This window comes from Puma concolor, chromosome D1 (assembly GCF_028749965.1).
Source record: "Puma concolor isolate L17-30 chromosome D1, mPumCon1.1.hap2, whole genome shotgun sequence".
NCBI classification, from domain to species: domain Eukaryota; kingdom Metazoa; phylum Chordata; class Mammalia; order Carnivora; family Felidae; genus Puma; species Puma concolor.
The window spans coordinates 7,692,402-7,714,805 of NC_141676.1; the positions used below are offsets into that span (position 1 = coordinate 7,692,402).

Genomic DNA, 22,404 nt, shown 5'->3' on the forward strand with positions numbered 1-22,404 from the left:
GGAACCGAGACCAGGAAGGGGTCCATGCTGCGACCAGAGCCAGGACTGCCTGGCCTCGGGGACCTCCAGGTCCTTATCTCTAATATGGTCATTGGGAACTGCAAGCCGGCCGGCCGCTGTTATTCCGCACCCTGCAAACCGTGTCGCCGTCCCCCGGGGAGGGTCAGTGGTTCCTATTTGGGTCAGTCCTTTCAAACAGCTACTGTGTGGTCGGCCTGGGGCCAGCTCTGTTCAGGGAACTGGCCGGACGCACAAAGCGGGGGAGGGGACGATGGAAGAAGGCTGGTCCCAAGAGCTGTGAATGGACTGATCACTAGGGAACCGAAAAGCTTCACCAGGACCTGGGAGCAGGGCTCCGAGCTCAATTCCAGAAAGATTTATTGGCGCCCCCTATAGACCAGCCAGCGCTTTGTAAAGAGTATACAAAGATGAATTAGGCCACAACAGCCCCGCTGCCGTCAGAAGCTTCCTGGCAGAGGTGAGCCAGCCTCTCAGAGTGGAGTTACCGCCAGCTGAGTGCTGTTAACAGGGACTGGTACCGGGGTGAGGGCCAGGGCAGAGGTGAGTTAGAGCTGGGACTTACTTAAAAAGAGAGATGGGGAAGGAAGCTGTCATTCCCAGCAGAGAAAAAGAGTGGACCCATGAAAGGATATGGGGGAGCAGCAGAGGCCAGGATTCTGGGGGTCTGGAATGTCATACCCAGGAGTTTGGAGTTTAGCCTGGCCTTTGAGGATCCGGGGACTAACATGGAGTGTTTCTTCTGTAAGGTAGTGGTGAGCCAAATCGGGAGGATAGGACTTGGTCACGGAATACGGGAATACGGTAGGCCGATCGGGGGACAGGACAAGGCCTGACCCCAGAAGCCGGGAAGGTCTGGACAATAACGGTATTAACCCTGAGGGAGCAGGGCAAAGGGGAGAGGCCCCCAGCCCTGGGAAGGGCCTTGCTCTGGCAGCCTTTTCTCTCTGGCCTCCCCGCCCTGTTTGCCTGAGACTGCAGCAAAAACAAAGAAAGAAAACACTCAATTGGCAGGAGATAAGCCCAGATAAGAGGCTGCCTTCCTCTGGAGGAGGGAGGCAGTCGGCCCAGGAAGCCAGGAAGCCGGGAGAGGCCTTGAAGAAGTGCCAGCCTGACCCTGCAGCAGAACCTAGCCGCACCCTCACTGCGGGGTCTCTGCCACTCCATGCTGTCCAGAGACAGGAGAGAGCAGCATGGAGCAGGTCCCCTCCAACCTGGCCGGAAGACAGTCTGCCATAGAAGGTCCAGGCCCGCCCTGCCTCCAGGTCAGGACATCTTGACTTAGCTGTGGCCTGGCACACGGGACTTCTGCTCTGGGCCTCAGTTTCCTCATCTGTAAAACAGGCATAACATCTCCCTCACAGGGATGAGGGGGATGCTGGGTCTCCCAGTCCCTGTATGCATCTGTGACTGTCAGCTTCCCTTCTCCCAAGAGTCCCTTGGGAGAAGGGTCACTACTAGGTCCACCCATTCCCCACCTAGCGTATCACCCGAGAGCCCAGGTCCGGTCCCCTGATGTCGGGCAGGTTCTGAGCTGACAAGGTCCATCCCCAGTTAGAGTCAACTGCCTGCGAGGGGCCCAGAACCGCCTCGTCGGAAGATGCTGGGTGCTTGGGTCATATCAGGCAACAGGAAGGGGGGGCAGGGAAGGCTTCCTGAAGCAGAGGCCTAAGCCTTTGTGAAGGGAGGACAAGAAGGGCCCAGGAGGGAGAAAAGTAATGAGAGGTGGGGGGAGGGGGGAAGAAGCGATAGGCCCGAGACAGAGGACATAAAGGCGGGAAAGTGTGGGGGGAGGCCACAGGACCTCTAATGTCAGGTCACCGGGGAGATCTGCAGGCCCCCAGCAAGGAGGTCTCAAGGTTAAAACCCAGCAACCCTTCACCAAGGGCCTGACCTCAACCCCACAAACCCTTTTTATAGATGAGGAAACTGAAGCCCGTAGAGCCAGACAGGGCCCAGGGCCCTCTCCAGAACTGCCCCACCCCAGACCACACTGCACACAGGGTCCCTGAAATCCACTTTTATTCATGTAAAAAAAAAAAAAAAAAAAAAAAAAAAAAAAATCCCAAAGAAGAGAGCAAGAAGGTGACCCTACTTCCCAGAGCTCAAAGTCTCCGCCAGTGTTCCCGGGGGAAGTGAGGGAGACAACCCCCACTCTGGGGTGTGGGCACCAAGGGAGTGCAGAAACCTCCCGGCCCCCAGTGACCCAGCACCTTCCTTAGGACTGAAGGCAGGAAGGAGGGGCTGGGGACTAATGGGGCCCCAGGAGGGTGAAGTAAGGGGGTTAGTGTGGGGTGCTTGCCCCGGTTTAAAAAAATAAAATTTCTAAAGATAAAAAGTTAAAAAAAAAAACAAAAACAAAAAAAAAGAGCCTTAGTGTCTTAGCTTCCTGCCCTCCCAGCACTCATCCTGTGGCCACCTCTCGCTCAGCCAGTTCAGAGCTTCGTATTCTCCTCTTGGCTCTCTGAGTCAGCGCCAGACAGGTGCCCGCCGCTCCCAGGTGCGTGACCATTGCTGGCACAGGCCACCAGACGCCCGTCCCCCAGCCCCTCCGGCGTCTCGCCCAGCAGGCTCCGGCAGGCCTCCTGGGGCAGCCGTGCCCGCTGTTCCTGACACTCCTGGGCCAGTTGGGCCAGCAGCTGCGGGGGGAGGAGGGGGAGTATCACAGGCGAGGCCGGGCCGCCCAGCGCCCTGCCTGCCTCCTGCCCGCCTCATCCAAGGCCTCACCTTGGGCTCTTCTTCGGCTAGCTGCTGCAGCACCTGCTGCTGCCCGGCCACAAGGCGTTCGTGCCGCTGCTTCTGGGCCTCCTCCAGCTGTGGGGAGTGGGGGGGGGGGGGGGGCGGGCAGTTGGTAGGGGGGAGGCTCAGCCATGGGTCCCTATGGGAGGGGTCAGGGCCCTGGGGCTCTGGCTACGGAAGAAGTCAGGCAGGTGCAAGCCCCCCCCAGAGCTGCGGGGCCAGGATTCTGACGTGACCCAGCAGACATTCCAGACAGAGACTCCAACGCCATGGGACACTGTTACAGGCAGCTGGCTCCAGATAGGATGTCAGGGGGCAAGAGAGGGCTGTGGGGCCCAGAGGGAAAAGGTTCTAGAAGTCCCTCTAGGATAATATAGCAATAGGCCAGGCACTGAGATGGTTTTCTAATGAAGGAAGGAACAGGAGGGGGCTGCGGCGGGACCTGAGCCTCACTCACCCGACGGATGGAGTTGACGGACTCGGTGATGTGCCGACGGTTAATCTCTGTCAGTTCCCTGCAGGGAGCAAGACAGAGTGGGCTCGGTGCCCAGCCCCCCAGGCTCCCAGCCCCCAGCCCCCCTGGCCCCGGTGCCCTTACGCCTCCTTCTTATGTTTCTCCCTTGTCTTGGCTTCTGAGATACTGTTGTGGCGCTTCCTGTCCAGAATCTTCTGCAGTTCCTTCTTCTCCCTGGACGAGCCGGTGGCGGGGAGGAGGAAGGGTGGAGGGCAGGTCTGGGGGCTCTCCCCTCCTCCTAACAACACCAGGGAGCCCCCTGCCCCACCCACACAGGATCCTTGGCCTTCACCTCTCGTTCGTCTCCTTCAGCCGCTTGAACTGGGTGGCGTGAGCATCCAGGACGATCTCCCTGAGCCGCTGTTGAGCCTGCGGACACGGACGGCCACCAGGTGACACAGGCTGAGGCCGGGTCTGTCCGAGAGACAGGCCCCCACCCCGCTCGCTGCCCCCACGCCCACCTCACCTGTCGCAGATGCTCCAGCCTCCGCTCGGCCTCTGTATCCGCCTGGGCCTCCCGCAGCTCCAGCAGACTCTGCACCTGTCTCTTCTGGAACTCTCGATACCGCTTCACCTCTTCCTCCTCCGCCTTCTCGTCCTCCCCGCCTCTGCAGGAAGAACCCCTCTGGGTGACACTCAGGTTGTCACAGGGACTCGGGCTGGGAGGGCGGTGTCTGTTATGCCAACAACGAGGCCCATCAGTTCCATCCGAATGACGGGAGCCTGTGTGGGCACCGGTTGCTGGAAATACGTGCTCCTCGTGGGGGTGGGGGGGCTTCTAGAGCGATCTAGTTCCCCGGCAGGGAGGGCGGGACCCAACGTGGGAAGACTCTATCTCCCTGGCACCGGACCCTCCTCCCTGGGCGTCAAGGAGCTCACCTCGTGAAGAACCCCACACGCACACCCCCCTGCACGTTCCCGTCACCGCGCACGGCACACACTCGCGTGAACCTGGTCTGGACACTCACAGGACACCCGGCCGCTGCCGGCACCTGCGCTCAGCCCGGGCCTGGGCCAAGCTGTCGAGCAATCGGCGAGTGAGGGCAACCGCCTTCCGCTGATGCTTCTTGTGCAGCTCCCGAAGCTCTCGCTCTTGCCGGCTCCGGAGTTTCACCAGAGCCTTGTGGCCTCGGAGCTCGTCCAGCGGGGCCGGGGCCACCTCTGCGAGCGACGGGGCAAAGGTGGGCGGGGCTGGGCCGGGGCAGGCCAACCCCGCAGGGGCGCCTCACCCCCTCCAGAACAGCCCCTGCCCCGCACCTGAGAGGAGGCTGGCGATGAGGTCGTCGCGCTGCCCTGGAGAGCAGAGGCGGGGCCGTGAGAGGCTGGCGGACGGAAGAGCGTAGCTGCCCCCTCAGCCCACCCTGGGCCCAGGCTGCCCCTTACCTGGGCTGCTGAGGGAGGGGCTGGTAGGGGACGTGGCGGGGCCCGGGGGCCGGCGCGGGGAGATGTCCAGTGTGCTGGGTGTGGGGTTTGGGGTCACCGGCTGCTGAGATGGAGTCTCCTGGCACGTTTCTGGGCCAACCTGAGCCTGAGGGGGAGAAAGCAGAATGCTCTTTCCAGAAATGCCGTTCTCTCCAGGCCCTTCTGTCCTTCGCGACCTCCCGGGGCTCCCCGATGCCCCTGGTCCGCTTCCCTCGGCCCGTCTGGCCTGGACTCCCCATCTGGAATTATGGGGCTGTTGAACACCCACAAGAGAAATAAGAGGTAATAAGGTAAGCATTTCTAGAACCCCGGTTCCACGCAGGGTGTGGGGCAGATAACGTGAGGTCGCGTCCCTAGGATGCCGGGCCCCCGTGCATGTGCTCAGGAACTTCCAGATTGTTCAGGAAAACCTTGGCCCCACCCCAAGCTTCCTCCCCCTTTCCCAGTCCCCCTCCACCCTCACCCACAGCTGCTCATCTTCCTCGTTGCTTAGCTCCTGATTAAATCAATGAAGGAAGTGACCGCAGAGTGGGCACCAGCCTCTCCCGCGGACAGCTCCAGCAGCCTCCTTTCTCTGCCTGCCACAGGCCCCGGGGGACCGGCTCTAGCTGTGCGGGCAAGCCTCTGCTCCTGACCCCTCCCCACAGAAGCCACTGCCCATCTCCTGGCCCCCAGGACCCCAGGGTTTAAAAGCTTCTGTGGCTTCCAACCGCTTTGGTGAAGCAGCCGAACCCTGCCCTTCAGCTGGAGAGGTTCCAGCCCGGGTCTGTCCTGAAAGCCTCCCGCACACAAAAGGGGTAGTTTCCACCTCCTTACGACGTGGACAGTCACCCAAGGCAGCTGAGCCTACTGAGTCTGAAAGGCCAGAGGCCCCACACCAGGCGGCATGGCAGAATGGCCGGCGTTGGAGGCCCGGCTGGAGAGCCTCGGTGTCCCCATCTCTACACTGGGGTGGCAGGACCCGACTCAGGTGACAGGGGGCGGGGGGGAGGATTCTAGGAGTCGAGTCGGTGAAAAGAGCTCACACCGGGCCAGGCACAGATCTGACGCTCAGCATACCCTTGGCTCTATTGTCTAGTCTGGACGAGAGGAGCCAAAAGGGGAACCGGCCCCGCAGGCAGAGGGTGTGGGTGAACGCCATCGGGCTGGCGTCGACAGTAAGGCAGTGAACAGCTCCACTCGGGGAGAGGAGCCAGACCACCAGCTGGCACTGGGATAGGGCAGTGCGGGCAGGGGAGCGTGGAGAAGACGGGGTCCAGAGATCAGCCCTCACCGCCCCACCCCACCCACACCCCCAGCAGCCCCAAGGGTCCAAGTCACCCGGAGCCTGCTGTCTCCCGCTCGCCCCTGATCTGCCCTGGCTCACCTCGCTCTCCCCGATGAGGGCGGCCAACTGCTTGGCCCTCTGGTCCATCAGGCTGACATGCTTGATGGGGTTGATCAGGGCCTCTGCGTAGTCTGGGTGGGGAGCAGAGGGCAAGGGTCTCAGAGACAGAACCCCCGGGGCCACACCTTCCCCACTGCTCTGGTTTCACGGAAGGACCACGGAACCCAAACCCGCCCTCAGGGCTGTTCACCACCCTCAGCTGGGGCCACCTGGCTCAGCCACTGCCGGACCCTGCCGGCACGCCTGTCCCCCACCCTGCCTGGCCAGCCCCCCACCCCCCGCCCCTGCTCACCCTGGTGGTCATCAGGAATGTAGTCGGAGGCTTCGGTGTATATGAGCAGGGCTGGCAGGCAGAGCGGCTGGTTGGCCTCGTTCCGCAGGCAAATGTAGTGGTACCCTGGGGGGGGGGGGGGGGGACGGCAAGGTGGCTGGGCCCCACCGGGTACCCGCACACACCGCCCCTGTGCTTCCCAGAGCCCAGCTGGCCTCACCTGAACGGATGGCAGAGACGGGCAGAATCCGATGCCCCACAAACTTGCCGCCTTCCTCAAAGGCCGCGATGCGCAGCGAAGCCAGCGTGGGGAGCACCACCTGAGGGCCCAGACCGGTGCTGAGACAGGGAACTGACCCACGGCCACCGCGTCCACAGGGCCACAGCTGACCACACCCACCAAGGCCAGCGCTCCGAGTGGACCCTCAGACGAGCTGACCCAATCACTGACCATCGGTCACCGTCGCCACTGAACCAGTGGTGGCCTCCACGGCCTGGCCAAACCGATGGCGAGCAGCGGAGAGAACGGGCAGACCCCTCCAGGCACCGCTCTCATGGGACGGTCCTGGTCATGGCCAGGTTAGAAACTGTCCAGTGAGCCTTGAGTCTGGGACGGAGCCACACCCACCCTAGCGGCGCACCGAGGTCCAGTCCCTCCGGGAGGCGGGCCAGAGCTGGCGTGAGCCTGCGGCTGTGATCTCGGACAGGTCCTTCCTGCCTGAGCGAGGGGGTGGGCTGCCCCCGCTCCTCATGGGGGGCGCTGCAGGCCCTCCTGCTGTCTCACCTTCCTGTCCTCTTCTTAAAGGCTGCAGAGGGCAAGGAGCCCAGGCCTGACCCTGTCACACGCGGGGCCTGGAGGTGACAGGCGCACCCGCCTTCCAACTCCTGACCACCAACCCATGCACCTGCTTCCTGCTGCCCCGAGGGCCCGGCGGGGCGGGTGCAGGCCCCGGGCTCACCTTGGGGAAGTCAAAGGGTTCCTCATCCCACACAGGATTGAATGAGTTCCCCTGAGACGTCCGAGTGCGGTATTTGCGCCGTGTGTCAACGGGGAGGCCAAACATGTCCACCTCCACGTAGATGCCCACCTTCCTGTCGGACAGGAACTGCCCCGAGATCACCTGAGGGGGCCAGGAGGGTGAGGTGGCTGCGAAGAGTCCCGCCCCCAGGACACCCTGCCGGGGCCCTCCCCTGGCCCCACCTTGACCCGCAAGGCATTGGCCACGATGCCGTCCACAATGACTTCGGTGAAGGGGTCGAAGGACTTGTCCGGCCGCCGCATGAACTCGGGCTTGAGCAGGTAGCCGCTGCGCCCGTTGTACTCAAACACACCCGCGTTGAGCTGCATCGCCACATCTGGGGGTGACGTGGGGACGGCAAAGGTCAGCCAGCCCCCTGGGGTCAGGAGTCGGGAAGGACAGTTCAATGCAGAGGGAGGACCGGGGACCGGGAGGGTCAGATCAAGTGGGATCAGGGGGAAAGGTCAGCCAAGGTCAGGAGTTGAGGTGAGCCAAGGTCTTGGTTTGGTCTGGAGATCTGGGATCAGGAAGTCAGAAGTCCTTTCGGACAAGGTCAGCAGGGTCGCAGAGCAGAAACTGGCGAGGTTGGAAGCCGGGGGGTCGAGGCAGGCTGGTGCTCACCCAGGGTCTGAAAGTTGAGGGCCACAAGCTGGCAGCCCACGTTCCAGAAGAGCTGGGGCATGTAGTTGGAGGAGTCCACGCGGGTGCCCTTGGGGTAGATGCGGCTGAGCTGTTGTTTATTGTATCTGAGGTGGGCAGTCAGGGGCCATGCTTTTTACCGGCCCCCGCCCCAGGCCCACCCTGCGTTCCTGTGAACCCCCTTCCCGGCCTCTGCCCCTCCGGCCCCCCTGCCTCTCGGCCTAGCCCCCATGCAGTCTCCCAGGCTAGCCCCAAGCCCAGGCCAAGGTGCTCGAGGGTGAGGACCCTGCGCAGGTGGCTAAGTGGGATCAGAACATCCGGCCCGCCTGTGAGCACCCCCACCCTGGTCCGCCAGCCCCGGCAATGCGGAAGGATACTCCACAAACTCCATGGGGCTCTTGGTCAGTTGCTCCATGGCCTTGGTTTCCACGAAGGATGACATCTCGAAGCATTTGTTCCTCTCTGGGGAGGGGGGGGGGGGCGGGGGAAGGGGTCAAGTCTGGAGAGGCTGGGCTGGCTCCTACTCCCACCATCTCCCACCCCACTCACTTCGAGCAGCCTCAAAGGACTTGAACTTGACAGGCTCGATGTAGTTGACGAGTGTTGACATCTCCTCAGTGGCATTGACTTCACTGCTGGCAGTGCCCTGTGGCCGCCAAAGACAGGGTCGGCAGGGCCATGCCCCCCGGCCATCAGCTGGAAGTTGCCTCATCTGCCCCCTGCCAGGAGGGAGGTCCTGACCCTCTGCCCGCCTCTGCAATTGCACTGCCCAGTGGCTCTCAGCAAGGGCCCCGGCCGCTCCGTGGACCGTCAGTCCTGGTCCCATCTGCCCCACAGGCTTCTCTCTGGAGCCTTGGCGACGTGCCCTGGGCCCCACCTTCCTCCTTTGCCTCCTGCCTCCCTGATCCTTGGAAGCTGGCACTCATCACCCAACCCCAGGGACTCGGTTATTCACGTGCAGACGAGCCATTATTTCCAACTACCACCTTGCCATCTCCTCTCTCGGGTGACCCACCAAGAGCCTTGAACTTGACACCCTCAATGCTGAGCTTGGCCACGCCTGCACACACCCGCACACACCCTTCCCCACTCTGGTCCCCTCCCAAATCTGACCTCAGGATCCATCTTTCCTGTCACCGCGGCTCCTCTTGGAACTCAACACTCCCTTGTCTTACACTGCCCCTTCCTGCACTCTCCAGTCCTGCCACAGGGCCTTTGTACACACGCGTATGTACGTACGTGATGTTCCTCTTCCTCAGGTCTAATCGCCTAACCTCCCCGCCCAGGTCAGTCTCTCCTTCTTCCCCCCAGTTCTGCCCCCTAACTCACCCTCCCCCGGCCCAGTCATGAGCATAACTTCACACTTGCTTCCGTGCCTATGTACCTATGACCCCCTCCTCCCCCCATCCCCCCACACACCCTGGGAACTCCAAGAGAACAGGGATAACATCTGATCATGGTCAGACCCAGTACACAGTGCTGTGTCTGGCACACAGTAGGTGTTCAGCAAACGCTTGGGGAATTAAAACACGCTGCGTCTGCCTCTTCCCGCCTGTGGGACTGACCTCATCTGAGGTCGGCTTTTTGGGATCTGCCTGTTCCTCCTCTTCCTCGTCTTCCTCCTCATCCTCACGGTCGGCAGATCCAAGAGCATCAGGGCCCCGCTGTAGCCCCTCCTCGCCCAGAGACTTCCGAGGCTCCAGGCTGGGCTTCTCAAGGCCCGGCTCTTCCCCATTGCTCAGGCCCAGGCAGCTGTCAGAGCTGGGGGACCCTGCAGAAAACAGGGCCACAGGGGTCCTCAAACATAGACACTCAGGAGCCACGAGGGGCTGTGTGTGGAGGCGACTCAGTGGGGAGGTCAGGGGGTGATCTCAGGGCAGCGTGGCTAGGGGTAGGAGCAGAAGCCAAGAGTAGTGCATAGGGGTCACGGATCAAAGGTCAGGGTCCAGAGTCCTATCCATCAGAGAGGTAGGTAGCGTGGCTCAGAAGGGTGAGAAGCCAGGAACTGAGATACAGGTGCCTTGGCAGTGGGGGTAAAGGATGACACAGTGGGATTCCCAAGTCAGGCGTCAATCAGAGCCATACCCAACGAGGTGGCTCAGTGACGTGAGCGGTCGGGGTCACATGCCCAGGGGACTTCGATAAAGTGAGAGGTCAAGGGTTAGCTAAAATCATAACCAAGGGGTAGACGGACTCAGTGGGGGTCACAGAAGAGGGGTTGGAGGTCTGAGGGCCACACCCGAAGCATGAGGAGGTAGTTCATGGAGGTCAGAGGCCAGAGGTCAGAATTCAGGGTCATAATCTGGTTAACAGGAGGGCTCTGCGAGGTGGGAAACTGAGGTTGAGGGGTCAGAAATCGGATGGAACCAAATCCAGCTGGGCTATAGTTCAGTGAAGTCAGTGTGTGCCCGGGGACAGGGGTCAGAGGTCCCATCATCAGCTGCGTGGCAGTAAGAGACCCCGCGGGGAGGGAGGTCAGGCCGGGAGCCGCAGGAGCGTCACTGGGGAGGTGGAACTCAGTGAGGTTAAGAGTTCAGGGTCAGGATCGGGGGTGAAGGCCGGGCAGGGGCCATACCGAGCTGAGGTGAGGAGGGCTCGGTGGCGGCAGAGCTCTCGCTCAGGGCCGAGTTGCTCTGCTCCAGCGGCCGCTTGCGAATGGAGCTGTTGGGGACACCAGTGCTGGGCTGGTGTCGCTTCTTGTTCTTCACCAGGATGCGGCCCATCAGGTCCTGGGGGCTGGGCAGGGGGACGCCTGGGGCCAGCTGGCGGGCACAGACAGGTCAGGGCCTGCAGGGGCGCCCTCACCCCCCACGCCCTGCCCCAGGGCCAAGCCCTCATACCGGGTACTTGTCCAGTGGGTCGATGAGCAGCGCGTCCCCGAAGATCGAACGACAGTACTCGGCCATCTTGGCCTGCTGCTTTGCCCTGTGGGGCCAAGGTCAAAGGTCAGAAGTTCCTGGACAGGGTGGGGTGAAGCTGACTTCAGTCCCCAGGGGAGACCAAAGGCCCTCGGGGTCAGAGGGTCACAGGAACAAAGAGTGCCCTGGTGGGATGGCTGTCTTGGGCCGATCGGGGGGATCCCTGGGTCAGGGGCCCACTCACGAGTCCACGTGGTTCTCGAAGGAGAGGATGACAGGGTAGGGCGAGGTCTTGAAGGCGGTTTCCGCAATGGCCTCCAGCACGTCTCGCAGCGGCACCTCGGTGGTCATGGTGAAGCCGTGGGTGATAAAGGGCTCCTCCTCCGGGGGCCGCCCTTTCCACACGTCCAGCTCCACGCAGCGGCAGCCCCAGAGCAGTGCCTGCCGGTACATCTCCACCGACGACGTCCCAGCCAGCTGCCCCGCTGGCGGCCAGGCTCCATCACCACAGCCGCCCGGCCAGCCGGGGTCCTCACCCTCCTCCCCAGGCCCGCCACGGCCCCTTAACCAGCCATGCTGGAGACGCAGAGGCCCCCGCGGCGGCCCGGCCCGGCCCGGCCCTGGCACGCTGTCTGGCCAGCCCTCCATCACTCCTTAATTCACTGTGGAACCAGCATCATCTCTCCTAAAATCCCCCAGGGCGGGGCCCACGTCCTGCCACCCAGCCCCTGGCATCCATCCAAACCGGGCAGAGTCAGCATCGAGCAGGGCTGGCTGATGGCTGGTTCCTTCGCCGGGGCTCATCCTCTCTCAGATAAACATCCCCCTCCTATCTACTGGCCTCAAGTGGAGAGTTGTCCCCAACACCCCACGGCCCTTCGTTTCCCTTTCCTCCTTTCACTGCCTGCCGCCGCCCTGGGATAGCCTCCATCACCTCCTGCCCGGGGAGGCCCCTCGCTGCCTCCCATGCAATCTCTGCAGAGCACCTGCTCCCTTTATTGGGCCTCATCGCCTCCCCTGAATAACACCCTCCGAAAAGCCCTTCCCCGCCACTTAGGATAAATCCAAATGCCTCCGGTGCCCTGGTCTAGCCCTGCCTCCTTCTCTCACTCCCTCTCACCTCTTCTACCTGCCCCAGCAGCCATCCCGCCTCCGGCCTCCTTCCTTCCGAAGCCCACCACACGGTGACCTGCGCCCAGCCTCAGTGTCCCTTCGCAGGCCAGCCCTTCCCCAGCAAAGGCTTCTGGGCCATCTGGGAAATGTGCCCACGCAGGGAAGCCCCGCTCCCCTGGGGTAGGCTGCCCGTTCCCTGCCTGCATCCCTAGGACGGGTCACCTCCAAATGAGGGAGGTGACGTGAGGGGCAGAGGTCATGGATGCCACCGCTCCAGCTGCCCGAGGGTGGCTCACTCACCTGTGAGATAGGTGTTGTGTGAGGAGTTGATGAAGTAGGCGCTTAGCGGCTGGGTCATGTCTGCGCTCAGATCCAGGGCCTCCAAGGGCAGGATTCCATTCTCCTCACCCCCCAGGTAGCGGCTGAAGCCCTCCATGGACATCTGGTCTGGGGGATGGGTGGGCTCAGCCGGGTCAGTTGGGGCGCCTCCTGCTGCCAGCCCCCAACTCCGACTGGCTCCCCTCCAGCTCACCTCGTTCCAGGAACTGCTGGTTGGGCTCATACTTCTCAATGAGCAGCCGGGCCTGGGAGGGCCGCAGGGGTGGATACAGCACTTCGTTGAGCCTCGGGTCCCGTTGCTTCTGGTTGATGAAGTCCATGAGCTGCTCCAGCGTCAGGTATGGCTTGCCCTTGGCGCCTCTAAAGGGGGTAGGAAGCTGAGTCAGGTTAGAGCCTCTACAGCCCCTGCTCCAGGCCCTCGCCCCGGGGAGAAGAGGAAAGTTCTGGGCCTGGCTCTAGCACCTGCTGATTGGGACTTGGGCAAACGGCTGTGCCCCCTGGGCCTCAGTTTTCCCATCCACCCTCCTCACCACCAGGTGCCGGCATTGACATTAGCAAGGGCTTTGGAGGCCACAGAGTGTTTGGCCCGCTATGCCTGCTTCCCAACTTCAGCCCCAGTCTTCACTCGCTGTGTGAGCTCAGGCAAAGTCCCACAGCACATCGAAGCCCCTCGGTCCCCAGCCCCGGGCACAGGCTGGTGAAAGTAACCCCAGCCAAGGATCAGCACAGAGCAGTTCACGGCACAGCCTCGGCCCCAGCCCTGGCGCACGGGGACCCCCGGCCGTGCCACTTCCCCTGGCTGTGCCGGAATGAAGGAATGCCGGCAGAGGCCAGACACAGCGCTCTGGGGGCTGGGAGGTGGGCCCAGCCCTGCTCACATCTCCAGCAGGATCTTGTCAATGTCTGGCCGCAGACACAGCTTATTCAGGAACCGCTCGAAGATTTCCAAGGAGAACTCGTCGGGCCGGATGGACTCACTCTGGGGACCAGAAGCGTGGGGTGAGAACCCGAGAGGCAGGGAGCCCCAAGAGACCAGACACCCTCCGTGACATCCTCCGTTGCTCCTGTCCCGGCCTCCTCACCCGGTTGAAATTGAGGCCACAGGATTCCAGCGCAGTCTCGACGCGCTTCTTATCTGCTGAGAACATCTTCAGGATGCTGAGCAGGTGAGAGGGGTCAGAGTCAGTGGGGGCAAAGGTCACTAAGGTGGGGGCAGGAGAGAAGGTGCTGAGGCAAGGGGTACTCACTTCTTCACTGGGATCCGTCCATCCTGGTTCACCTGCAGCTTCAGCTTGGTGTATCTGGGGAGGCAGGCAGAAGGGTCACGCCTTGGGCGTGGCCACCTGAACCCCCGACACCCCCCAGGCAGGCCCGGGACTCACGCTTTTCTCAGAAAGGTGTTCCGGGAGGCGTTCTGAGCCAGGATGTTCATAGCCAGCTTGAACAGCTCCTCGGTCCAGACCTGAGGGGTCAGGAGACAGGGTGGGGGGGGTGAGTGAACGGGGAACAGAGGGGTTGGCCCAGCCCCAGCCCACACCCAGAACCAGGTACGTCCATAGTGAAGTGCTTAAATACTGCCTTGTCAGAGGCTGATTAGAAATAGGGGTAGAGAACAGCCTAGGACACAATGGATGCTCACTAAGTGATGGCTGACTCAGCAGTGAGGCTCCCCAGGGCCGACCCTTTGGCCCCAGCCCACCTTGGCTGTGTCATCCTGCACGGCCATGAAGTTCAAGAATGTTGTATTCACTGGGTCTGGCCCGGCCACCACTGTCATCAACTTCTCCTCCAGCCGGGTGTCAGGGCCTCCAAAGCCCAGCACCTCTCGGATCTTGGGGTCCTGAGTAGTTGAAAGCCAAGGGTAAAGAGGGGTCCCCCCAAGGCTTCGCTCCCACCCTCGGTCCGGGACCCCATCACTCACCTTGGGCAGGCGGGCATAACGGCCCGTCCGCGTGTCCCTGATGGAACTGATGTCCAGGGTGTCCACCTCCTGGGGAAACCAGATGCCAGAGTAGGTCTCAGAGGCTATGGGGCGGGAGCCAGGGGCCCCCAAGATCTGCCCCCTGGGCCAGGGAGTGGCTACCCCCTGCTGTAGCCCCAGCCTCAGCCCCCGCCCTTAGCACTTCCTGTCCAGGGAGCCGTGGGAGAGGTCAGCCAGCAGCTGGGCCCCACCCTCCTGGGTGGGTAGGAGGGATTCAAGGGTCGGGGCCAGGGGTCCTAGACCTGAGCAAGTTGTACCAGTGCCCACCCTCACCATGTTGGGTCCTGTCCAGTACAGGAAGAAGCCATTGGGGTCCACACGCAGGGTCACCAGGTTCCGACTGGAAGCCTCCTGGGGACGGGACGGGAAAGCAGGGGTCAGTGAGTGAGGGCTGTGGCCCAGGCTTGATCCCTGGACTCCCTCCGGCCATCCACCCCAGTGCTCCTGCCACTGAGTGAAAACGAAGCCTCATCCAGCCCACAGGTCCTTTGCGGTTCCCTACGGTTCTTGGATAAAGCTCACGCGACTGTCCCTGGCGTGACATTTGGGGTCCTAATGCCCCTCCCGCCCTCACCTGTATCCTACTCTAAGACTCAGTCACAGGGACCACTGACTCCCTTTCCCGTCCTCCAGCTTTTCCACTGTTGCTCCTCTGCTAGGATATCCTCTCCTTCCTTCTCTACCCATGAAATCTGACCCCCCCTCCCCAGACCCCAACCCTGGGCTCAATTTCCTCAGAGGGTCTGACAGCTCCCTAGTGGTCGGAGGCCCCTGGAGCCCCCTGCAGAATATTTACGGAATGAAAGCAGAGGGTTTGGAAGTCTGACTTCCACAGCTTTTGTTTGTGTCCCTCAGGGCCTCATGACAACCAGTCAGCCCTTACATCTGCCTCAAAGCCCATGACCCACCCCCCCCCCAACCCTGCACCCAACTGGAGTCTCACAGTCTTGTGGCTCCCCCTACCTTACAGGACACAGACTGAGTCCCCCCAGAAGGGGACTCACCCTGTCCTTGGGACTAGACGGTGAATTCTGTCTTCCCTTCCCTCAAACAACCCTGCAGCTGGCAGAAAGACAAGGAAGGGTATGCCAGCTCCATTTTCTGAGGAGGATCTGGTCCCTGGCACACTCCCAGGGCCACCCTTGTGCGACTCAGGCCAGGACGAGCAGCCAGAGCTGGGGGGAGGGTCATCCAGACCAAGTGGCCCTCTATGAGCTCACTCAGTCCTCCTAACAACCTTATGAAGTCCGTGCTATCCTACTTCCCATTTAACAGATGAGGATTCCGAGGCACAGGGAGGCGAGGTGCTTGCTTAAGGTCAAAAGGAGGTGCTAGGACCTGCTCGCAGGCAGTATGGCTCCAGAGTCCCATGGCCTGGGCAGCAAGGAAGCAAGACTCCTGCTAGGCTCTCAGCTCGTGGCCTCAGCTGCCACCCCATTATGGGGACCGGAGTTAGTCTCTACTTTCCAGACTCAGTTTCCTTTTCTGGAGAATGGATCTGCAACCAGCCCCGCCCATCTCTTTGCTTACAAAGGACAGGAGGCCTTGGAACTTTAGGGATGCGGGGACCTCCCCGCCTCACTGTGCTGACGCCCATCGTCAGCCCCTCTCTGGGGTTCTCAACCTTGCCCTGGGGCTCAGGTCCCCCAGTAGTGTGAGGAGAGGGGAGTTCTGTGGGTACCGACCCCAGGGCCTTCCCCTGCCCCTTCCCTGGTGTCTGGCCTTCAAAAACAGTCCAGGCCCCCTGCTCTTCAGCCCCAAGTCCCAGTCAGCAACCCCCACCCCACCCCCAGGGCCCTCTCCCAGTTCCCACTTCCTTATTTGGGTTTATCACACTGGAAGGAAAAGAAGAAACTTTTCCCTTGCGCGAGACTGGGGGGAGGGGTCTCCTCTGGTCCCTGGAGTTCCCAGGCACCCCTCTAAGGCACACCTGCTGCCTCAGGCCACGCCCCCAGCCCCTCCCCCCAGCTCCCACGCCTACCCGCCCCACCCAGCCGGAAAGGAGCTCAGAGTCTTCCAGGCCTCTGGCCTGACTGGGAAGGAGCAGCGGGGAGGCTCAGGCAGGCGGGGTGGAGGCCCTGGGGAAGGAGGGGCCCAGGGGGGCAGAGGAGGGGGCGGTGTAAAAACGAGGGTGGGGCGCAGGAAGGGGCGGGGAGCTGCAGGTGGGGGCCGGGGCCTCTAGGAAGCACCAGGGGCAGGGGCGGTAGAAAGGGGGGCCAGGATTTATTGGGTTTCAAAGTCCCTGATGCTAAGAAGTGGAGAGCAAAGTTCCCCAGGAGTGGAGGAACTTGGGGGGCAAAGACTCCACTAGGGGGTGACTTGGTGCTCTCTCCTGAGCCTTGAGCTGGGATGGGCTCCTGAAGCAGGGCAAAAGGGTGCAGCAAGAATAGGGTGAAAAAGTGATGAATGGAGAACAATGTTCAGGCTAGGGTACTAGGAAGAATGGGGGTGCGCTGAGCCAGATTGGGGGCCAGGGTCCTCCAGCCAGAGTCTAGTGCTGGGCAATGGTCTGGGGACCAGGCCGGGGTTGGGGGAACCAGAATTAGACCGGGAGGGAGGGGTGGAAAGAGCGAGTGAAAAGGGGGGTCCGGGATTCATTGGGGTTCAAGGTCTCCGGGCCAAGGAGTGGAAATCCAAATTTTCCACAGCTGAAGGGATTGGGGGTGGGGTTGGGGGCCAAAGTCTTCATTACGGGCACGACTGGGGACTCAAGTTTCCGGAGCACAAGCGAGACTGGCTTGGGGGGGGGGGCACCGTGGCCAGCCCAGGCTCGGGTGGGGGGTCCCCGGCATCTGACTGAGTTTCAGCGAGGGAGTCCCAGGATCTGGGTGGAACAGGGGGCCCCCGCGCTTACCTCGTCCCATTTGATGAACTTACTCCCGCGCCGCAGGGTCTCTACCACGGTGGGCGGCTCCAGCTGCAGCGCGTGGACGCCGGGCCTGGCGCCCGCCATGGCCCGGCCGGGGGCGAGTCGGGGACCCACGGAGCCCCGACGGGGACCGACGGCGCCGCTGCTCCGTCCGCGCGCTCCCGCACGGCCCGCTCCGGCCCCGCGGCGTCAGCGCCCGCCCGCCCGCCAGTCTGTCCCGGACAGACCAGAGAATCGGCGGGGCCCGGGTGGGGCGGGGCGGGGGCGGGGCCGCTTTGGCCCCGCCCCTCCCTGTCGCGTCGGGCCCGCCCGCCCCGCGTCCGCGGCTCCCCCTGGCGGTCGGGGCGGCGACTGCAGCCAGGGGGGGATGGGGCAGGGACATACCTGGACCCCGGCACTTCGCAGGGGGTGCTCTTCTGGACTTGCTTGGGGTTGGAGGAGAGCGCTTGGCGCCAGGGCGATTGTTAGGGGTACAGCCAGAGAGACTGGGTGTAGAGGGCGGTACTGAAGACCGAGAGGGTTCAGCCCGCTAAGGTTTCGGAGGGGCGGGGACGAGGGTACTACTGGAGGGCCAGACATGGGCCTGGGGCGCCTTGCCCCCACCACACTCCAGCAACACTTAGCTGAATGCAGGAAAAGCCACTCCCACCCCACCCCCTCTGCCCTCACTTCGCCTCACCCCCCCTCCCCACCCCTGCTGCAGCTCGGTCTCCCCCTCCCTGGGAGCACTTAGCCAGCTAATGGGCCTCCTGCCGGCTGGCGCCCCTCCCCCGTCCCTAGCCCGGGGAGGCCGGGCGCCTGCCGCCTCCTTTAAGGACCTAAGCATCCCGGCCTTCCAGAGTGAGCCCTAGAATAGCCCCCTCGTTCTGCAGACCCCCATGACGGAACCTGGAGCCCGTTGGGCTTCCTACGGAACACTGTGAAGGAGACAACTGGTCGCTTGCCCAAAGGGTTCAGAAGCCTCGTGGGTGTCCACGAACAAGGGGGGTTGAGGAGGGGCTCCGCAGTGCCTGGCCTACAGCAGGTGCCCTGAAATCTGCGCTCCAGAGATGGGAGGGGGGAAGGCGCATGGGCACCAGGATAGGTGGGGGCTGCAGCCCCTCCCGCAGGGCTTGGCTGGGGGGGCTCCTGCCTGGGGGCCCCTGTGGGAGCCCCCCCAATACAGAGGCAGTAGCAGCAGTAGGTTTAAAGTAGAACTCATCCAGAGGGGCCAGCCAAGTCACCTAGAAACCCAGAAAGAGACTGGAGCTGGTTCTAGGGGAGGAGGGGGCAGTCAAGGAGGAGCGGGCCCTGCAGGCCCCTTCGCCCCAGGCTCTCAGGCCTCCAAGGGGAGCCCTGCCTGGCACTGGCCATTCCCCAAATCCCCACCTTGTTGGACACCAACTCTAACCTAACGAATCTCCCTGCCTTTGGTAGAGGCCCTGTGGGGTGTGATTATTATCTCCATTTGAGGCCCAGAGAGGGGAAGAGACTTGCCCAAGGTCACACAGCTTTGTAGGAGGATTTGAGCCCTCTAACTTGAAGGCTGGCTCATCCTGCTTCCACTCCTTGCCCTTCAGGAGACCAAGAAAGGAGGACAGGACTTGTGATCCTCTTGTCCTCTCTCACAAGAGCAGCAGGGTCATATCCTTCAGAGATCCGGAGACCACTGGCTCTCATTGGGCAGAGCCCTGCAGGGTGGAGAGTGGCCTTTGCTCCCACAGGCTTAGGTTCAAGTCTACCAACAAAACTCAGTCCTTCTGTGCCTCGGTCACCTTGCCCAGAAGCTGGAGGTTGTCAGAGGATGAATAAGCAAATGGGTACAAAATGACCCCGAGCCACAGGCCACTGGACATCTGAGGAGTGGCTAGCAGACCGTGGGGGCATCGGGGAGGAAGAGGAGAGGGCACAGATCAGCCCTGGGGCAGGGGGCCTGCCGGCCAATGGCAGGGCTAGCAGGGCCTAGAGGCAGGCCCTGAGCGTAGGGGCCTGAGCTGTGGGTCCTAGGCCTTGGGCAGGGATACTTCGTAGAAATGCTGGGCAGCGGCTCCTTGGAAAACAGGATGGGAGCCTGTTTCCCAAGCCTGAGCCTCTCCTCTCTCCCCCCACCACCGTCATGTCTCCCGAGGCTAGGGCAGCCCCATTAAAGGACTCCTTCCTCCTGGACACTTTCTTCCAGTCCTGGTGATGGTAATAGGGTTTCTCGGCAAGCAGTAATGGTGGAAGGAAGGCAGTCTTTCCGCCTCTACCCTCGATTAAGGGAGCGGTTGTGGCCCACGGGACCCTCTCCAGGGCTTCTGGTCCAAGGAGGCACTGAAAGGAGCCTTAGCTGCACTCTGGTGGCCGGGGGGGGGGGGGGGGGGTGCTGGAACCCCAGGTGGGGTGGGGCTGGGGAGGCCACAGTCTGAGGCTGGCAGGATGAGGAGGAGCAGCATACTCCAGTCCCGGGAGGATTCAGGCAGGAGAGCAAGGGCTGAGATGTGGGCCTTCAGCGCTGAGCTCTCAGCCCCCAACCACCGGAGGTTGGTAGAATCAGCCCTCTTGAAGAGGCTCAGAGCCGGTAAGTGACTTGCCTGTGGCCTCTCAGCGTGCTGGGCAGAGCTCGGATTTGAACCCGCTTCTTCCATTCCCAGGTTCTGTGCAGGGCAGCCCAGCTTCCACCTCTGCACTGACCGTTCTCAGGATAGGTGGCCATGGGGAAGGACTGAACATGGTAGAGATGTCATAGAAAGTAGAGAGAGGGAGAGTTGGGAAGAGCATCGTCAGCTCCTCCCCACCCTGCCCAGAGAACCCCCAGGGGTACCGTGAAATTCGGACATGACCGGAGGCCTCCCTCAGGGGAGGAGGGATAGGAGAGTCATCACTCAGGGTCACAGCCTCTAGGAGGCAGAGCTGGGGCTGGTACCCAGATCTTTATGGACTGTAGGCTCCACTGCCACAGCAAGTTATGGTACGCATATCCCCACTCGTAACTCTGAGCACCCCTAAGGCCTGAATCAATGCTCTAGTTCAGAAAGAGCCGACCTGCCCTGGTAGGGTGAGGTGGGGTGTGGTGGGGAACTTGGACTTGGGTAAATTGGCTCAGAGCCAGAGGCCGGGCCAGGGATGGGGCTCCTGGTGGAAAGGCTGGGTCCTGCCTAATCTGCAAGGGTAAGGGTTAGCCCTCCACCAGCTCTCCAGGCAGGATGAAGGGAGGATAAGGCCAGGACAAGGGCTGGGGAGGGAGGTGAGCCCATTCTACCTGCCCTGGAATGAGCCCTGTGAGCCTGCCCTCAAACCCAGGGCCCTCAAGGAGAAGCCCACCTTGCTATTCCCCCCAGCACACACACACACACACACACACACACACACACACACACACACACACACACCATCCCCAGCCTCTGGGTTCATTGTCTCTTTTTCTCAACTACACGGTAAGCCTAACAACGTTCTGGATTTGAGTTTGGCTGCAGCACCGGCTGTGTGACCCCGGGCCTCAGATCCTGAGACTCAGTCCGGGACTGCGAAGGGCGAGCCTGCTATCAGTGGAAGCATCTCGGAGGAGCTATACAACCTTGTTGAGTGGTATCTGGGGGTAGGGGGATAAGTAGAGACCTTGTGACAGGGGGCCTGAGCTCCCTCTCTAGCTGTGTTGGTCAACCTCTGTGATACAGTCATTGAAACTTCCACATATTTTCTTAGTTAACCTTCCGACGGAGCACCTGGGTGGCTCAGTCAGTTAAGCATCTTGATATCGGCTCGGGTCGTGATCTCACAGTCTTGGGATCAAACCCCACCTCGGGCTCCACACTAATGACATGGAGCCTGCTTGAGATTCTCTCTCTCCCTCTCTCTCTCTCTCTCTCTGCCCCTCCCCTGCTCACGCGCTCTCTCTCAAAATAAATAAGCTTAACCTTCTGAGGAAATGCTAGATTACAGAGGAAGGCATTCATTCTTTCACTCGGTCATTTGTTCAGCCAATAGTTACAAGTCTGGCTCTGTTACCGGGAGCTCAGCAAGAATCGGGTCATTTGCCCCATCTGCGTGATTCTGAAGCCCAGCCGGTCCCTGTGCTTTGGGCATCAACAGTAAACAAGGGCCACACAGATCTTGGTCCCATGGAGCACACAGCCTAGAAGTGGGGGACAGTGATCACATAGGAGAAAGACTCTTCAAAGATCCAGAACTCAAAGGCTGCCGGCATGAGCTACACCATCTGTTTGAGAGAGGTGGGCCAGCTAAGGCGCCTGTGAGATCTGAAGGCCAGAAGAGCTGCAGGGCGGAGGATCTGTGGGAGGGAGAATGAGGCGGAACCGACTCTGGCTGGAACCGACTGTGTGGAACCGACTGTGAGGAACGCTTTTTATGGATCGTCATTCTTAGCTTTATTATCGGGAGTGCCGGCTCCCCTATTTCCCAGCCCTTTACTCCTGCGTTTCCTCTTTGTACACATGGAGGTTGCGGGGTGCGAAGGGCCGCGCCCTGTCGGAGCCGCCGAACGAGGGCGCCCCAAACAAGTTCTGCGCTTCCCCTCCCTGGCTCCGCTGAGGGGGAGGGGCGGTCAGGCACGGCCAGGCCCTGAGAACTACATTTCCCATAATCCCGTTCCCCATCGCCATCTTGGCCGGTGGGCGGTGGCAGCCTAGGGTCTAGCTCTTCAGGCAGTTGAGCCGGCTCCATTCACCCCTAATCTGGGCCTCCACCATGGGTGGTGCGGGACCTCGCCGAGTAGGGTGTCCGGGGACCTGGGCAGCTCCTGTCCGCCTTCTCCACCCCTCCACTCCTGCGAGCCTGGGCCACGTGTCGGTCTACGCGGAGAAGGTTGCTTGCCTTCCGCTGGCCAAGGACCTGAGGACCTAGACGTCGGGGGCTCCCACGTCTCCTCTCCAGACCCCCGCCCTGCGCATTGTGCCCACTCCCCTCCATTCCCAGATGGCCCCTGTTTTTGCGTCAGTGAGGACAGAACACTAGGGTCCCGGCGGGAGCGCAAATCCTGGTGCCGGGCACTTAGAACGCCAGGGTTTGAGGCAGAAAGGTTAAAAGGGATAGCGGACAGCCAGGGCCCAAACCCCTGACGACTAGACCCTCCCCTAGCCCCTGCCCGGGGGCGGGGTGGGAGTGAGGGGCCTGCAGCGGGACTGGCCCTTTAAGGGGGTGTGGTCGGGGGGCGGGGAAGCGAGTGAGACAGAGAAAGCGGCTTCGGCGGCGGCGGCGGCTGCGGCGGCGGCGGCGGCTCGGGCGGCGGCCGCGGGGGACAAAGGGCGGGCGGATCGG

At 62.0% G+C, this 22,404-nt stretch overlaps 1 protein-coding gene across 2 annotated transcripts; it reads right to left on the reverse strand.

Moving 5' to 3' along the window:
- Positions 1–361: 361 nt before the first annotated feature.
- Positions 362–17,411, reverse strand: PLCB3 (phospholipase C beta 3). Of its 2 annotated transcripts, none has more exons than XM_086677056.1 (31): positions 17,155–17,411; positions 14,574–14,651; positions 14,241–14,309; positions 14,019–14,159; positions 13,702–13,781; positions 13,567–13,620; positions 13,402–13,477; positions 13,198–13,298; positions 12,513–12,679; positions 12,281–12,427; positions 11,112–11,352; positions 10,850–10,934; positions 10,585–10,771; positions 9,575–9,780; positions 8,559–8,655; positions 8,387–8,471; positions 7,992–8,116; positions 7,553–7,707; positions 7,311–7,472; positions 6,572–6,671; positions 6,373–6,477; positions 6,060–6,151; positions 4,655–4,799; positions 4,529–4,564; positions 4,240–4,432; positions 3,738–3,879; positions 3,564–3,640; positions 3,356–3,445; positions 3,215–3,272; positions 2,746–2,832; positions 362–2,657 (listed from the first exon to the last, which is right to left on the reverse strand). In XM_086677056.1, exons 1-31 carry the CDS (start codon positions 17,251–17,253, stop codon positions 2,454–2,456), a joined length of 3,684 nt encoding a protein of 1,227 aa, XP_086533182.1. In that variant the 5' UTR covers positions 17,254–17,411; the 3' UTR covers positions 362–2,453. The 2 variants fall into 2 exon arrangements, with proteins under 2 accessions (XP_086533182.1, XP_086533181.1); XM_086677055.1 differs by having other exon boundaries at positions 3,738–3,945.
- Between the last annotated feature and the right edge of the window lie 4,993 nt (positions 17,412–22,404).

Bases quoted from the DNA above. Each gene is read 5' to 3' on its own strand.
- PLCB3 (XM_086677055.1), bottom strand. From the start codon at position 17,253: ATGGCGGGCGCCAGGCCCGGCGTCCACGCGCTGCAGCTGGAGCCGCCC. The intron at 13,782-14,018 runs GTGGGCTGGGGC...CTGACCCCTCAG, and splicing joins TGCAGGATGACACAGCCAAG to GTCTGGACCGAGGAGCTGTT. The intron at 6,672-7,310 runs GTGAGCCCGGGG...CTGGGCCCTCAG, and splicing joins AACCCTTTGACTTCCCCAAG to GTGGTGCTCCCCACGCTGGC.